General features: G+C 36.7%; 1 protein-coding gene and 1 long non-coding RNA gene across 2 annotated transcripts; both read left to right on the forward strand.

The window, feature by feature from the left end:
- The first annotated feature begins 10,152 nt into the window (after positions 1 to 10,152).
- LOC104215956 (uncharacterized) lies at positions 10,153 to 10,611 on the forward strand. The gene has a single exon (XM_009765896.2). It carries the CDS (start codon positions 10,153 to 10,155, stop codon positions 10,609 to 10,611), a length of 459 nt encoding a protein of 152 aa, XP_009764198.1.
- A 3,422-nt stretch (positions 10,612 to 14,033) lies between these two features.
- LOC138870123 (uncharacterized) lies at positions 14,034 to 16,663 on the forward strand. The gene is made up of 2 exons (XR_011400358.1): positions 14,034 to 14,148; positions 16,449 to 16,663. It is a non-coding gene; the product is annotated as an uncharacterized lncRNA (long non-coding RNA).
- Positions 16,664 to 18,090: the final 1,427 nt, after the last annotated feature.

An 18,090-nucleotide genomic window follows, 5' to 3' on the forward strand; every position in this document is an offset into this window, starting at 1 on the left:
CATTTTTAAACCTTTTATCAGTCGCTCATCCGACCGGCTCCTTTGTTGGTTATCAGCGGCTATCCTTATCTGCCGGATTTGGGCCCTAAGTGTCTCATTTTCCTGGGTCAACCTGTTCTTTTCTCCTAGATCAGTAGCAACTTGCACGTTGTGCTCAAATTTTAGACCTTCAATTTGTTGTTTCAGCTTGCTAATTTCAAACCGATAGCCTTTTTCTTTTGCTAACCAATCTGATTGCTCCTGTGATGACTCGGCAAAATTCAGGATATGGGGTCTTTTAGCCGGCCTTTTGTGCTCAAGTTCTCTTATGTACCACACAAGGTACCCTGGTGCTACTTCACCTTTGGCCCGATCCTGCACGCAAGTATCTGCTTTTAAACATTGGCTTTCATTCCAGATCTGGCGGACTTTTGCTTCAGGAAATTGTCCGTCAGGGCTAATCTCAATTGCTTGAGCACTAAGATCCTCCTCGTGTGGCACTATTTGGCATCTCCCGAGTTGTCTCAAAACTCGATAGGGCACGTAAGGCTGAATGCTCTTAAGTCCCATTAATAGAAAGTGGGTCCTAGCGGCCGGCATATATATGACCTCATCAATAGGCAACCATCCCAATGTCCATTGTATTTGGCTGGCGGTGAGGGTTCGAAAGAATGACGTCCATGCCGTAACTCCCTCGGGTAGACTGACCTCCTTGATTCTTGTATAAAACTCTTCTATACAAGTCTTCTTCGAGGAACCATAACTCAAAAGCTCGGGACGGTGGCAGAGATGTTCAGTCATCCATATTTGTAGCAGCAAATTACACCCCTCGAAAAAATTCCCTCTGGCTTTGCAGGCTGTGAGAGCTCGAAAGATATCAGATACTACCATAGGCGCGAGAGTGCTTTTATTTTGAGTGAGCAAAGTACTGACGACCCCGGATATTTTCAGATCAATGTTTCCGTCTTTCCTTGGAAACACCAAAAGGCCCAAAAATGTTATCATGAAAGCCACTCGTCTATGCTCATCCTACTTCTGACGGTTACCTTTGCTGCATAGCTTGTTAACCGGATTGTTGAATCCTCCTACATGACCATATATGTTGTATACGAAATGCGGACTACAGAAACTTGCGGCCAAATCTGGGTTATGGACCGTCCTGGGTATCTTTAACGAATCTAGAAACCGATGCACAGTGACGGCTCTTGGGGCAACAAGGTATTTTTGCCTTTATGGAACTTCAGCATTTCCGATGTACCCGGCTATTTCCTCTAGAGTCGGGGTGAGTTCAAAATCGGAGAAGTGGAAGACATTGCGTGCCGGGTCCTAGTAGGTGACCAAAGCTCTTATGATATCTCCCCAAGGCTGGATTTCCAATAAACCCGTGAGACCTTTCAGATATTTCTTGACCTCATCTTGCCCTTCACTACCTAGATCATCCCACCATAGCTGCAACTTGACAGGGACTTTAGTCATTATCGAAAAGTGTTCATTTTGCATTGTGCTCATCCTGCACATTTATTAAGGTGATTTAAGCAAAAATTATTTGACTCAAAAATGATTTGACTATATTTTAGAAAGAAAGATCCGATTTTCGAACACGACCTTTCAGCACTTCGGGGATGAATATTTTAAGGCTGTGAGGGTTAACCGATCAAAACTCTAAAGGATGATCGAAAGTGGCCGTTTATGCAAAGTTAGCCTTCCGCCGTCCCTTTCGGGAACATTTGGCTGTTTTTGACAAAAACAGCATCACTTGATTTATTTATGACTCTTTTTTTTCAAAATAGTGGCCCGACATTGGGAACACTGTCTCACAGAGCCTCGGGGACGAGGATTCTAAGGCTGTTGGGCAAATTGGTCAAAATTCAAAAAATGACCAAAAGCGGCTGTTTATGCAAAGTCAGTCTTCCGGCTCGTCCCTTTCGGGAACATTCGGCTACATTTGACAAAAGCGGCATCACCCGACTCATTTATGATGAAATTAAAATTCTGACATTTTGGCTATTTCTGAAAAAAGAGAGGTTGGACCCGATAAGGGTTGCCTACGTATCTCACACCCTATGAGAATCAAACCGGCGTAGTTCGGTCAGATAAAACAAACTTCTTTTGAAAAACAAGACTCTTTTTCCATTGGCAAACAAAACCATTTTTCAAAACTCTTTTTTTCTTCTTTTTTTCAAAAATTCGGCAGAGTTTCGACACTATTTGGACGTTGATTTTTTTTCAAAGCAGGCGATTAACTACCTCTATTTCCCTTTCCTCAAGACATTCAAAAGCCGGTCAGCATGCAAGTCCGAAACAAACAAATGCACAAGTAGCAAGTTGGATGCATCAGGATGGTCTTTTGTCATTTTGGTACATCTGTCCTAGACAGACCCAACCCCTGTGTTGAGCCTCCAAAGTCAAATGCACATGATGCAAACAAACATTCCTACTAGGGATCCGGCATGAAGCTGAGTTATTCTAGGTTCGTAACCTGGGTATTTGTTCTAGAATGTGTACCCGAGCGGACAACTCGAGTCGAGGAGGGGCTACGTACCGGGGACCTGCGAGATCGTCCGGCTTTGTAACTTGTCCGGCCTCTTTCTTATTTCAGGGTATGACACTAACAGAATAGGGAGTCTCGACCAGCAAACACATCCCCGAAGATGAGAAGAGGAGGGTTTCGGCACAGTTTATATACAGTTCATATAATATCAAAGCGGTAAAAGGCAACATTTAGCACGTTATGCCCAAACATGTAATAAAGATCAGATAATAAAACCAAATATAACAATTATTCTAAGCTCGAATTCTTGAACCCTGAACCAGAGATTTTGGGTTCTGTCCCCAGCAGAGTCGCCAGAGTTGTCACACCTCCTTTTTGCGGGCCTACCCCGAAGGATAAATGCGTGAGGGAGTTTTTCCAATTTAAGTGACATTATTCGAAAATTGGATTATTTATTTATTTCAGAATCGCCACTTGGGAAAGGTTTGGCTTTTGGTGTCCCAAGTCACCGGTTTATCTTGAATCCCAATTCGAGGAAAATATTCGACTTTCCAAATGAAATCTGCGAACCAGAAATTCTAAGTAAGGAATTTTGTTGACCCGAGGGAAGGTGTTAGGCACCCACGGATCCCGTGGTTCTAGCACGGTCGCTTAAATTGTTATAATGGCTAAATATATGATTTTAATACATGTTATAACCTGTGTGCTTTTATTAAGTTTAAAACCGCTTTATTATTATTTAATTTTTATGGAATTGCAACGTCGTGAAAATGCATTTCGAACCACATCACAATCAATGCGCCCGTGGTTGCTAATACATTCCGACTCCGTTGAGATTTGGATTTGGGTCACATAAATGCGCACCCGAATTTAAGCATGTAATTTAATTAAAATCGCGCCTAAAGAGTCTAACGCATTATTATCTTTGAGGAAGACAGTGAGATTCGCTAAACGGCCCATCCCAAATTCTAAGTATTTATTATGACTGATTATTGAGGGCCCCGTAATTTGCATTTTTTATTTGGTGAGGCGCGCCTCATTTTATTTTAAAGGTCGTCCTATAATGACTATGTTTTCTATTTCGTTTGTCTCTGAAATAAATGAAGAAAAGGTCCTACTTTATTTACATACTTACGAGTTATTATAGTTAAGTTTCGAACATGATTCTTTAAATCTAACATGAACGTAGTAAGAGCAGTCCGTTTGACAGTTACAGGCCCAGGCCCAATGTGCATGGCGTGAAACTAAGCCTGGACCATCCTTATTCCAATTGGGCCTAGTTAACTTATTTTTACATATGTTTGACATTTACAAGGGGGTTGAAATGTGAACCCGTGCTATCTAATTAAACAATGTTCCTATAAGTTTTAAAACAAGCCTTTTGTTCCATGAGGTAACTATTAAGTATTTAGAAATAGTCTAAGAGGCCTAACAGGCTTTTTTTTTTTAGATATACTATTTAACAAATAATACTGAAACAACAGAACATGTTTTCTACAACATCAATCCATTTTAACTAAGCGCACGAGGGAGGAAGTTTACAACTAAACTACTACAAAATATTGTTCAGTTATACATAGCCCACATCTACATGATTCTAGTAGAAGACATGAACTATTATATGTGTACCGCTTAATGTTCAATATACAACTAAAAGTATTCAAAACAACTTCAACTCTTCATTTTTTCATTCATGCTTCAAATTTCATCTTACATTGAACCAGTGGATCAGTTGTGTACCTGATATTGGAAAGCAAAAGAAGAAGAGGAGTGATCAGTGCAGCAACAGTAGTGTAAATACACAACAACAACAGGTTCAACAAACAGCAAAATCCTAGGAAATCGAAGTATGACCCAAGAGAAACACTCTGAATCAATCGAGATCAGTGACAGAAAATCCGAGCAGTAGAGGCGTGCCAAACCAAATTTCAGAATGGTTTCGAGAACCAAATAAGATTGCAGAGATTACTCCAAACAAACCAATATGCTCAACAGATGAATCCAGCACCCACAAGCCAAACTCAACTGAAACAGAAACAAATCGAATGACTCGCTACTAAGGTTCGAATGAGTCCAATGACTCCAAACTTCTAGTACTGGACAGAGTTTCTCCCTCGAAAAAGGAAACTATGTTCTGGTCTTTTAAAAGAGATGTAGGAGCTAAACTTCCAATGGGAGATTGAAAATAAATTCAAAGAAGAGAAAGCAGTCAAGCAGTATTTTTCTTTTGCTCTCCAAAAGCTCCCTTGACTTTTTTTTTCCCTTGAATGTCCTGAGCCCCTCCCCTTTTATAACCCAAATTGACCTCAATTCCAGCCTGTTAAAACCAATTAAAAACTGACCCCCCATGCTTCCTTATTCTAAAATTTTAAAAAGCACTCATTCTATACCCCTTTTCGGATGTAACTCTTTTCAGTTTTTTTAAAGTCTGAAAGGCCTGTTATTCTATGCAGACCATTAGTGGATGTTCAAATAATATTTAATTCTAATCAAGCATGGACAAATGAATTGATTATTTTAAACGCATCTGACCACACATGGCTTCCACTAACAGTTTAAAGCAGTGAATTAAATCCAATTCATCAGTTAAAACAGTCCCTAGACTGATCGATATAGGGTACATATTGACTCAATCAGAATTGAAGCAATATGAATCAAATTGTCATCAGGTTATTTTAACATTCAAAACTGCGAAACTAATCGACGACACTTATTTAACAGACTATATATTACAACATATACAATCGATAACAAATAATCGAACTCGAACAGGCGCGAGGGTGATTTCATACTGATAGACACAGTGATTTTACAAAAACTTAACTAATCGACGGAGCCTATTCGACTCGATTGCACAAACTGTAATTACACGCAACAAAACGCGCAGAAGCAAATTCGACTAAATAAAAGGTCAGGGCGAGATGGACAGAATAGTCGACACAATTGAAAACAACTCAAACTGACATTTAAACACATAAACAGACATCAACAGACAAAACATGGAACTGACAAGGAAAAGAAAATACCTTAAGAAATTGAAGGTTAGACGACCCCGTCTTGGACTCTGACTCGGACCTCTTTTGGGGTCGAACGGACTTTAATCGAAGTGTTCTCAACTGAGAATACCTCGATTAAGGTCTATTAGACCTCAACCCTTCGTTTAATTGGACAAACCCCCAGGTTTTGGATTTCTAGTGTTCATGCAGTTGATTTGGAACTTGGAGTTTTCTGGTTAGATCCGAACCAAACCAAACTTGGTTTGGTCACGAAGGAGGTCAGGGGAGTAACTGGTATGGATTTGGGGTGGTTTGGCATAGGTTGAGGTTTGGCTCGAATCTTCAAATGAAGATTCGAGACGATGAGGGAAGATTTGAGACAAGAGAGTAACATATTTGGAACGGGGGTGGTCAGATGGTTTAGGGGTGTTAATCTGGTGACCGGCAGCGTCGATGCCACCGGGTTTCAGGCAATGGGGTAAGGTGGCGGCGCTAGGGTTTCATGGGGGAGCCCGTCTCTGAGTTCAAAAAGACGAGAATGGGAGAGGGGGGGGTCTGTCTTAGGGGGCGTGGGGTAAGGGATTGGGGTTATATAGTTAGGGGGAAATTTGATCTGGGCCGTTAGATCATTCAAGATCAATGGCCTGGATTGATCAACTTAATGGAAATGACGCCGTATGGGTTAAGTGAGACCAATGGGTCTCTGGGTGAGACGGGTCGGGTTAAGGCGTGGGTATGGAGACGTGATCTTGACCATTGATCAATCTGAGATCAACGGCCCAGATCAAGTGTGATCAAAACGACGCCGTTTGGACGTCTCTGAGATTGGCTGATCTGGACCGGGCAAAAACACACTGCTTTGGGCCTGATTTTGGGTCCAATTTAAATGGCCCGATTCCGATTTGTCCAATTTTAACTCATTTCTTTTCTTCTTTTAATTCCTTTTCTAAATACTAATCTACCAAAAATCCTAAAATAAGTTGTAAAACTACAATCATATTAAAAAGACATTAATTGACTCACACAAGATCAAACATTAATTAAACAAAATCACACCATTAAACAATAAAATGACAAAATTACCAAAAAATAATATTTTTGTGATTTTCATTTATTTAAAAACTAAATACGATTTAATTAATTCCTAATAATAGAATAAGATCCTAAATTTACCAGCAACATATTTTTTTATTTTTAATTAATAAAAATAAATGATCATAGACAAAAACTACAAATAACTATCAAAAAATGCCACGCAAATTCTCAAAATTATACACAAAGACAATTTGTTTTATTTTTCGATTTCTTTTGGAGTAATTATCGTGGAAGCAAAAATCACGTGCTCACACATATCATGATCAATGACAATACCTATTTTCTCTTGTTCTATGATGATTCTGACCTTAATAGTTTAAATATGTTTGCTGATTATTGATAACTGCACCATGTTTTCACTTGCAGTTGCCCCAGTGGCCATGAGTACTTATTAAAATATGGGATTCACATTAAGTATGCAACTTTTCGATGATGCCAATAGGGAAAAGATATTGTGCTTTACCCATTATTCTGAATAAGTGATATTTATAACCTAATTAACCTGGTCCTTGATGATAAGTAAATTTTCTAAGTCTGGTGTTGATGGTTAAGCTGAGTTCTTACAGGTCTTTTAATCAGTAAAAAGCACAGAGTTTATCATCATCAAAAGGGGGAATTTGTTGGCCCAAGAACAGGTGAAGTTTTGAAGAATGACAAATGAACTCAGGCATGGACCAGGTCCATCATGTGAAGCACAGTCATGATCAACCTATACATGTGAGATGCACGTGAAGGAGATAATTCCTACTGATCAAGCAACAATATTTCCTGATCTAATAGAAAAGGTTGTATATTGGATAAGGGGAGAAAGCCTCCCTATGTGAAGAGAACACAATCCGGATAAAAGATAGTGTTGGAGTTTGTGTTGTTCAAGGACTCAACTTCGATGGAAGATCAGCAATTGAGTCTCAATCAAACTCTAATTACTAACTCATTAAATAACAGTGATTGTTCTCTTTTACAAGTATTGCACTTACGCAGAAGTTAAACTAAATTGAAAGCAAAAGAGCAAGGCGATTTTGCAAGCAATTTATGTGAGATTTGAGTGTGCACTCTTGAAGCTACTTGAACGAGATAGAAGAACCAGTTCTATTGTGTTTTTTGTTATTCTAGTTCAATTGTAGTAGGTGGTTTAAAGTTGTATCTTTCCAGCTTTCATAGAAGCAATTGTATTAGGTACTTTGAGAGTTCAAGTTATAGGCTAACTTGAAGTTGTCGCAACAGTTAGAGGCTAGTTGCTACAACGGGATTAGAGGTAATCCTTAGGTTTACAAAGAGTTTTTGTAAATGCTGTTTTGGCTCAGTGATTTAGTGAAGTGTTGGGAAAAATCCTACTGAGTAGTAGGTCGTAGTTTTTTCACCTTTTGAGCCGGGTGTTTTCCACGTAAAAATCTTTGTGTTCTTTATTTTATGTACTTTTAATTCCGCAAACAGTAGTAGTTAGAACACCTAGAAGAACCTGGTTCTTCTAGATCGAAAATTGGGTACCACACAAATCACCCTCTCTCTTGTATGGTATTGACGCTTAAAACATCACCTCCAACCTATCGTTGACCCCGCCTCGTGTCTCATCAATCAGAACTATGTCATCAGCAAATAACATACACCATATCACCTCCCCTTGAATATAATGAGTCAGTGCATCCATCACCAGGGCCAATAGGAATGGGCTGAGTGCAGACCCTTGGTGCAACCCCATAACAATCAGAAAATGCTTTGAATCGCCTCCTACTGTCCTAACCCGAGTCTTAGTTGCATCATACATATTTTAATCACCCTAATGTAGGCAACCGGAATCCTTTCAGCCTCCAAGCAACTCCATAGGACTTCCCTAGGAACCCTGTCGTACGCTTTCTCTAGATCAATAAACACCATGTGGAGATCCTTCTTCCTATCCCTGTACTGTTCCACCATCCTCCTAATAAGGTGGATAGCTTCTGTGGTAGAACGCCTCGGTATGAACCCAAACTGGTTGTCTGAAATAGACACCGACTTCCGCACTCTCGTTTCTACCACTCTCTCCCAAACTTTCTGGTTCTCCTAATGAAAGAACTTGGTTATTCTAAAAATTATCTATTGAAAAAAAATATTAAAAAGTTATTTCACCGGAAAGCTATTGCACAATGAGATTCTCTTTCCCATTCAAAACGTGAGAGATGTATTGTTACCCTATGTATAACAGCCTCGTTTGTTTTGATATTTTTTGGCTTTTATAGTGAATGACTGTTATTAACCTACAACAACATTTGGCGTATAAATATTTTTTGACTAGTATAGATAAAAATTATTCAAAATTTAATTATTTTTCCTTTTTAAAGTTACATATAAAAGATCAAAAAAAATATTCAAATTGAAAATCTCAAAAGATATGCATGTTTTCCTAATTAAATATTGAATAAAGCTAATACATTTTTAGTAAATTCATAACTGAACGTATACCGATTTAAACTATAAGGTAGACATTTTAAAGCTACATAAAAAAAAAAAAATTCTTTCAAGATTGATGGAAGAACTTTTATAATTGTAGCTTATTTTATAGAATTCATTCTCTTACTAGCGATATAATGCTTGAATTAGCGAAGATTCATGTCTAAAATTTCAGCAAAAAAGTATCTAATAGCCTTTCTTTGTAGACAATCAAAGAGCTTAATAGTTAAATTTTCTATCTAAATATTTTTTGAAAATTGTCCAATGGAAAAGATATTATGTATGACTGTACTAGTCTTTCCTTTGTTTTCAACAAAAGAAATATCGTACTATCTTTAGTTAGCATTTGGACATAAATTTGGTTGAAACTTCAAAAAAAGAGTTTTAAATTAGTGTTGAAAAATATTTTTTGGAAGTTGAAGTTGTATTTGAACATACATTTTACTAAAAAAAGTAAACCAGTTTTTAGAACTAAATAATTTTTCTTCAATTTTTTTTTTAAAACTAATCAAATTTTATAAACGAATAATATTTTTTTTGAAAAAAGTAATAAAAAAATCTATATTCAAACGGAACTTTAGGACCTGTTTATCCATAGATTCTTTTTTATTTTTTTCTGGTAATTTTAAAAAAAATGTATTTGTCCATGGAAATTTATAAGTTTTTGAAGATTTTTTGAAAATGGAATTTTTAAAAATCAAAAAGTAGTTTTGACCACTTTTTCAAAATTTTTGATTTTTTTTTCACTTACAAAGCTATACATATTTTTTCAAATAAAATATATGTCTAAATATAATTTTAAATACTATTTTTTAACCTCAAATATTACTTTATTTAAAAATTATAATTTTATTAATCATAGATTTTAATTTTCGAAAATAGAATCATAACATGATAGAAAGTACAATACCAGTGTTTTCCGAAAATAATAAAGGAAAGGAAAAATAAAAAATAAAAAAGTTCTCGTCACATACAAAGGACGTGGCCTTTTCTGAGTCACATCACGAATAAAAAGGTACACGTGAATTCATATTCACGTATTACACTTTATCCACTCCTTTGGTCAAACTCTTAAATCGAAAAAATCTCTATTCCCCCTTCCCCTTTTCTTCCCAACAAATTCCTCCTTTCCCAATACTCAACACACACACACACACACTAAAAATGGCAAAAACCCTCTTATTCTTCACCATTATTCCTCTCCTTTTCACCATATCTTTATCCTCTGCAAACCCGAACCCGACACCGTCGGAGGCCCATAGAGAGCTAATCAAATACGGGTTCCCTATCGGGCTACTCCCCCAAAACGTGAACGGCTATGCCCTAAACAAAACTTCCGGCAACTTCGTTGTTTCTTTAGGTGCCACGTGTAAAATCACACTACCTCCGGACAATTACCTAGCTACGTATTCAAAGAAAATTACAGGCAAAATTGTTGAAAACCGAATTGCTGAGCTTGATGGGATTAGCGTGAGGGCATTTTTTAAGTGGTGGGGTATTACGGGTATTAGATCTAGTGGTGAGAATTTGGTGTTTGAAGTTGGAATGGTTACTGCTAAATACCCTTCTAAGAATTTTGATGAAAGCCTTGAGTGTGAGGGGAAAAAGCATTCCTCTTCCTAAAGGTATATTATTTAATCTATTTATTTATATATTTATTCTAATAAAAGTTGTTAAGTATCTTTTAGTATATTCTTTCAAATTTTGTCATGGGGTGACGTTGTCTTGTATCAATATGATTGTGGTTTATTACTCACGGTATCTTAGTTTATGTGGTTGGTGTTTAACTAAGCATGTAGTAAAGGAAGAGTTTTGAAATTTTTGGTCTAAAATAAAGGGCCATGAACACATAATAAGAAAGGATATGATTATTGTGCTATATCTGGGGTGTTTGGTATGACTGAAAGTCATTTTTCATTGAAAATATTTGTTAGAAAATATGTTTTGGTATTTGGTTGGTGAGTAGAAAATATTTTTCAAAAAAAAAAAAAGAGAATAAATATTAAAGATTAATAATAATATCAACACTTTGAAGAGTGTTATGATGAAATTTTCGAGTATTAGAACAACAACAACAACCCAGTGAGTTGCAACGAATGGGGTTTAGAGAAGGTAAGATGGACGCAGCCTTACCTCTCCCCGGAAAGTCAGAAAGGCTATTTCCGATAATGTCTAAGTATTAGTTGAAATAAGTAATATTAAGTTAAAAGTTAAAATTGTTGTAAGGAAAATGACTTGCCCATTATCCACCGAGTTTCGAAGACTGCGGTTGGTCCAAAAGATCGGCCCCAGACGGATTTCTCGGTCATAAAAAAAAGACTTTCATCCAAAAGTGAGGAAAGTCATATTTCTCCTTTTGATGGAAAATATTTTCCTCCAGCGTACCAAACATACCAAACATTAGAAAATGACTTTCACATGAAAAATATTTTTCTGGAAGTCATTTTCCATCATACTAGGGACAACCCTAAAGGAAAAATAGTGAAAAAGGTGGAAGTGTGTTAAGGAGTAGAGCATTTAGCAGCAATTATGGGGTATGAGTATTAGAGGTCTATCTTCGGGAAACATTTTATGGTGTTGAATGGTCTTGTTGGTTGACCCGTCTGCAGAGGATATACCGATTTCCCAGCTCATATCAACATCAATATCCTCGTTGCATTTACCATCAGAACCGATGACTTGATTAAACAAAAATTTTCCGGTTATATTCTTAGTCGACCTTACACCATGCACAAATGTCGAAATAACAAATAACTAACTTATCATTATATCCTTTATATACTAGAGTATCCTAAACTCAACATACAGATGATAAATGATATCTAGCTTTACTGGTGAGTTTCCTAATTATCTAATTTGTCACCTTTTCAAAATCTACAATTATTTGACTAGCTGTTGGTTTGGTTTGGTGGAAGAGTGTGCAACAACGAGGCCCCTATTCTTAGGGATCTTCTCAGGTAAATTTGGGACCTTTTTTTTTGATAAGCTTGATCTTTTCTATAGCATTAAAAAGTTAGTAAATGAGATGCAAGAGGTCATCATCTTTAACAAGAATTGAACTCATGACATCTTTTGACTCATATGCCACATTTAAAACACATGTCCACATATCTTTATACAATTCTTGCTCAACATTTCCGAAAAAAGATCTTATGGATTTTAGATCTTCTTTCACCAGCTCGATTTCTTCCTTTATAATACCAACTAAATAAGCATTGGAATTGAGTAAATCATCATTTAAGTTTTTGAGTGATTCATGAAGGAGTTGTCTATCACTCTTGAAAAAGGAGAGTTGAGATGAATCTAGTACTTTCAAGTAAACATGTTTGAGATCTTCCTTCAGGATTTCAATATTTTCCAGTAAGTCGAGAGTTGCACAAATATTTCATTGATACTCTCTTCATTCCTTGATTTCTCTTCCAAGTCGCTAACAAGAATTGATACCTTATTAGGTATCATTGTTGAAATAATTTGTCATGATGAATAAAGTCCTTCTGGAAACATTTTGTGGGTTTTCCTCTCCTATTCATCATCTCTGTATCCTCTGTCAAATCCGAACTCGATATAGATACCTCATTTTCAACTTATGGCTGAGAGAGTAGGACATTATGTTGTCCTTTTAGTTGATCAACTTGATGAAACAAAAACTTGACGAAATGGATGGACTTGATGAAATAGATGAATTAAAGAAATTCGTGAACTTGATGTCCCTCTACTGAATTTCAAGGTAGCTCATCCATTCTTGAAGATTATTCCTGTTAAACTAGGATTATACACATCTGTTCTACAAATTTGAAAGCATCAAAGTTAGCAAATGTCGGACGCTTCATTGAGCAACTCCTACGATCTACAAGCCTTTCCAGACATTCTCTAGAATATCTGATTCTCGAAAGATTTTATTCATCATGACAAATTGTTGGAGCACTTACCAAGGAGATATCAATTCTTGTTCGCGACTTAGAAGAAAAATCAAGGAACGAAAAGAGTACAAATGGAACAAACTGTGCAACTCTTGACTTGCTTTAATATACTGAATTTCTGAAGGGAGATCTCAAACAGGTTTACTTGGAAGCCCAGCCTCATCTCAACTCTACTTCCACATGACTAATGGATCACTCTTCATAAATCTTATACTCAAGCTTAAATAATTTGCTTAATTCTAAAGCTTATTCAATTACTCTGATAAAGAAAGAAATTGGGCCTGTTAAAGAAGACCTAGAATTTGTAAGATCCTTCTTCAGTAATGTTGAGCAAGAATTGTATAAAGATCTATGGACATGTGTTTTACATGTGATATATGAGGCAAAAGATGTCATTAATTCAATTTTTGTTAGAGATAATTGTCTCTTGCATCTTATTTACTGATTTCCCAATGCGATAGGAACGATCGAGCTTATCAAAGAAGAGATCTCTAATTTACTTGAGAATTTTCGGAAAATAGGACCTCATTGTTGTAAAATTTTCCAACAAGCCGAAAAGCAACTCATCATTAATAGTGGACCAAATAATTGTGGGTTTTAAGGGGGAGCATTGGATAATTAAGAAACTCACTAGTGGACCAGCAGTGCGAGATGTCATTTTAGTCATTTAGTACGCCGGGTCTAGGTAAAACTACTCTAGCATCAACGTATTTAATGATAAGTCAGTTACTAGTCATTTATGCATAGTGCACAATCGACCAAGAATGTAATTAGAAAAAATATGTTGCAGAAGTTTTTTAATCAAGTTGCTGGTTCGGACGGAAAATACAATATTGATTGCCAAAATCGTTATATCCTCTGCAACCAGACACCATTGGGACCCCAAAGAGCTAATCAAATAGAGGTTCCACATAGGGCTACTTGCCGAGAATATCAATGGGTATTCTCTAAACACCTGTTCCTGCGACTTTGTGGTTTCTCTGGGTGACAAGTGTCGCGTCACCCTTCCTCCGGATAACTACCTTCCCACCTACTCCAACAAAATCAGTGGTAAAATCGTTGAGAACAGTATTGTTGAGCTTGATGGGATTAGCACGAGAGCTTTCTTTAAGTGGTGGGTTATTACAGATATCAGACCCAGTGGTGAAACAATGGTTGGAATGGTTACGGCTAAATCCTCTTTTAAGAATTTTGATAAAAGCCCCGAGTGTGGAGGGAAAAAACATTCCTCTTCCTAAAGGTAATTTTATCTATTTATTTACTCTAATAAAGTTGTTACGTTTTTGTATATTTTTTGAAATTTTGTCATAGGGTGGTGTTCTCTTACGCCAAATATGATTGTCATTTATTACTTCTAGGTCAATTTTGAAAGCTATTATGCGCTTTTCCTTAAGTTGTGGATTCCTTTGTTTATCCTAAGATTGACGTTTCCTGTATTTGGAAACTCTTTAATTTTAACATCCTCATTTTGCCCTTTATATGGAAATGACATGATTGTTGAAGACCACGGGATTCTAAAGCTAATTTTGGTGTGTTATAATATTGTGTTTGTTTGAAGCAAAAGATATTTAGTTTCTGCGTCATATATTGTTATGTAAAATGAAAGAGATGAAGTATTGGGTTTCAGTTACAGAAGTTTTGGGTACTTTCGACAGGGTAGCTAGCAGTCCGTCCTCGGCTTTTAATGCTAAGTTGGTGCCCATTATCACAAAGCAGTAACCGGTGCAGTGGTTTATTTTGCATCTATTGGCATAGAATCTTGTTATCTGTCTCTCCTCTTCAATAATATGAGACATGCATTGTTTATTTAAGGACTAGTAAATTGCGTATCTGCTTTTAGGGTTCCCCATTTTTAGCTTTATAACCGGCTGATTTGTGCTTTTGGTTCTTATCAGAACCTGCAATCTCTGTTGGAGAAAGGATCAACAACATTAAAAAACAAAAGATATGATTATCGTGCTAAGGAAAAAGAGTGAAAATAGGTAGAAGTGTGTTAAGCAGTAGCATTTAGCAGTTCAGGGGTATGTGAATTGTGATTAATAGATATCTGTCTTCTGGAAACATGTGGTGTTTAGTCATGAGTGGTCTTATTAGTTGACTAGTCTTGATATGCGGGTTACATGCTTTAATCATGTCATGCACTGCATTTCGTACTCTTCGATTTTCCACGAGAATTGGTATTTTAATTTCAAGTTTTCAACTAAGCTGCTCATACTCTGCAGAAATTCCTATTGGTCTTTTGGTTTAGTTTTTTGTACTGTTTCTTGTGGTGTCATAATGAGTAAAGAAGTGAAAAGAGAATAAAGAAGGCATGTGTTTTTTTTCATTTGCCTTTGTTCTGTAGATAAAGAGTGCTATATTACGCACATAAACACTACAAATTTATGGTTGTTTCGGAGTTCCATAAGGATGTAACCTTTTCAGGTTGTATTTATCTTGATAGAAAGGATTTTTAGGGTCTGGTGAGAGGCTGAGAGCTCTTTCTTATGGAACGGCCTATGAAAAAGGTCTTATAGAATTAAATCTTCCTTGAAGTTACTCGCTTAGAGGTATATTTACTTGATACTTAAGACATTTACTAGGAATCATTTTTGAGAAAAATTGTCATATCCCTATTTGTATAGAGGATTGGGTCTCTTTTGTTAAGAACCATGTTTTTGTGTAGGTTCTCTTCTTTTTGGTACATGGCTTGTATATGGGTTTCGCCCTGTTGTTAATAAAATTATTTACCTTATCAAGAAAAAAAAAAAGAAGAGAAAAATTGTCATATTTGGCTTCTTTTGGACCACTTCCCCAAGCAGTTTTGGAGAACTTCTTCCCGTTTGATGTTTCTTTTTCTTCTTTCTAAGAGGTACCCCTCCCCCCCCCCCCCTTTTATGGAAAGTTCTTTCTGCACACTGGTATTTTGTTGAGTTTTATAAAAATTGCTTAGGATCCACATGTTCTTTTGGCACTACATTATAAAAATTGCTTAGGATCCACATGTTCTTTTGGCACTACCGGACTGCTCAAAAGCATTCCATAACACTACTGGACTGCTCAAAAGCTTAAATTCTGTTCTTCAGTATATTGGTTATGCCTTTTTGGCACCTTGACCGCCTTTTGTTCATCTGACTCTCCTGTGTTTCAACCTCCCCTATCACTTGCTATGAGTACAATTATCCTAGCTCTTTGGCAGTGTATTTTCTGTTGATGCGTCGAGCCTTTGTTTTATCATAATAAACTGGTGGGACATGGGACAAACAGTTGGACATGGAGGGATTAAATTCCTGACTTGAATTTTGGGGAACTTGATAATATATGGTTTATTAAAGCAACAAAAATTAAATTCATTGTTATATATATATATTTTTAAAATGGAAAAGTGGTTGATTGACACGGTTCATGTGAAGCGTTTCTAATTCTTTGAAAAGAAACCATTTTAAAAAAAGGTTAGCCAATATAGATAACACAAATGTTATATTGTCCGAGTTTCTACAACAAAGAAAACACGGAAGACTAACACTTTCTATTTACTGGTGTCTTCTTTTCAACCTGCAGGGCTTTTGTCAGCTGCTTCTTTTGATTGGCTTATGAAATAAGCCCAACTGAATTGGGCGTGATGGTGCTTGATATGTTAAAGTTATCTTAGCACATTATGTTATCCGATTGACGATTTTGTGAATTGTGTAAGCAGTTGCTAAGTGTATTGTATATATGATCTATGTTATTATCTGGAATATTACTAATGGCCATTGAAAGATTGTTGCTCTTTTCCTCTGTATTGTACATTTGCTGCTGTGATTTTGACAAGGGAAGATTTATAATGAAAGAAACTCAAACCCCTCTCTCAACTCTTCCCCACCCTTAATAGTAAAAGAAGAGAAAGAAAGGCAAATGACTGGTGTTTATTTAACTCAGTTCACGGGTAAATCATCGATAAGACTCTATTTTCACAGAGCCAGTGGCCATGATTACTTTTACAACAGTTTCTGTGTCTTTTTCCTCTTTCCCCAGCTGGATGGAGTTTATTCTAATGGTCTTGGAATAGTACATGCCTTGTTTATATAGATTCCGTAACCCTTATTGTCCGGCCCTTCCTCGGACCCCGCGCATAGCAGGAGCTTAGTGTACCGGACTGCCCTTAATAACTGTGCCTTGTTGATACTGAGAAAGCTAATGGATGGTCTGCAAGGCTGCTACAAAGGCTGGTGAAGCTCCTAATAGTTCAGTTATCATTTCTTGTTTAGTTCTCTATAAAGCTTGCAGCAAAATGAATGCCATTGTCTGGTATTATTAAATACTCTCCAGGTACAACCCTTATAAGGTGAGGGTAAGGTTTGCGTACATACTACCCTTTCCAGATCCCGCTTGTGGTATTTCACTGAGTTTGTTGTTGTTGTTGTACTCTCCTGGTACAATTTCTTGCTAGAGTTCACTTCCTGCAGCATGTAGATTCCTATTCAAGGAAGTGTCATCATCTTTACTTGTGATTGTACTGATGGAACTAGGTACAATTTCTTGCTAGAGTTCACTTCCTGCAGCATGTAGATTCCTATTCAAAGAAGTGACATCATCTTTACTTGTGATTGTACCGATGGAACTAGGGGTGACAAACGGCAGGTCGGTCGGATATAAGCTGGTCGAAAATGGGTAACTCAAAAAAAATGGATAAATTATTCGAATTGACCCGTATTTGAGACGGATAAAAAATGTGTTATTTCACGGATATCATTATCCATGGCTTCTTGAATATGATTACTTATGGGAGAATTCCTACTCTCCCAAACTTAAGGAACCTTCAATTTGAGGCTTTACAAATGTAAAAGTTAAACACATTAGTTATTCATTTGGTTAACCATTTTCTAAGTGGATAATATGGTTCTTATCCATATTTGACTCGTTTTTAAAAAGTTCGTTATCCAATCCATTTTTTAATGAATAATAGGGGTGGATAACTGTTTTTTTAAACCATTTTGCCACCTCTAGATGGAACTATTCTCTGCATCTTCTGAAGATGTTAAGGGGGTAACAAACCATTATTGAAAGGCCAGGTAGACACACAAAGTATTTACTTGCTTTAGCTTTGAGATCAGAGAGCAGGGGTGTTCAATCAATACTCTAATTGATGATCCAAGAAGCTTGATAGGCCAATTGGTTGATACATTTTCAGACATAGATTCCAACTGAGTTTGAGAAAATT

Source organism: Nicotiana sylvestris, chromosome 6 (genome assembly GCF_000393655.2).
Source record: "Nicotiana sylvestris chromosome 6, ASM39365v2, whole genome shotgun sequence".
Taxonomy (NCBI): Eukaryota; Viridiplantae; Streptophyta; class Magnoliopsida; order Solanales; family Solanaceae; genus Nicotiana; species Nicotiana sylvestris.

What these genes read in the sequence shown, in the direction of transcription:
- LOC104215956 (XM_009765896.2), top strand. Translation starts at nt 10,153, where the DNA reads ATGGCAAAAACCCTCTTATTCTTCACCATTATTCCTCTCCTTTTCACC.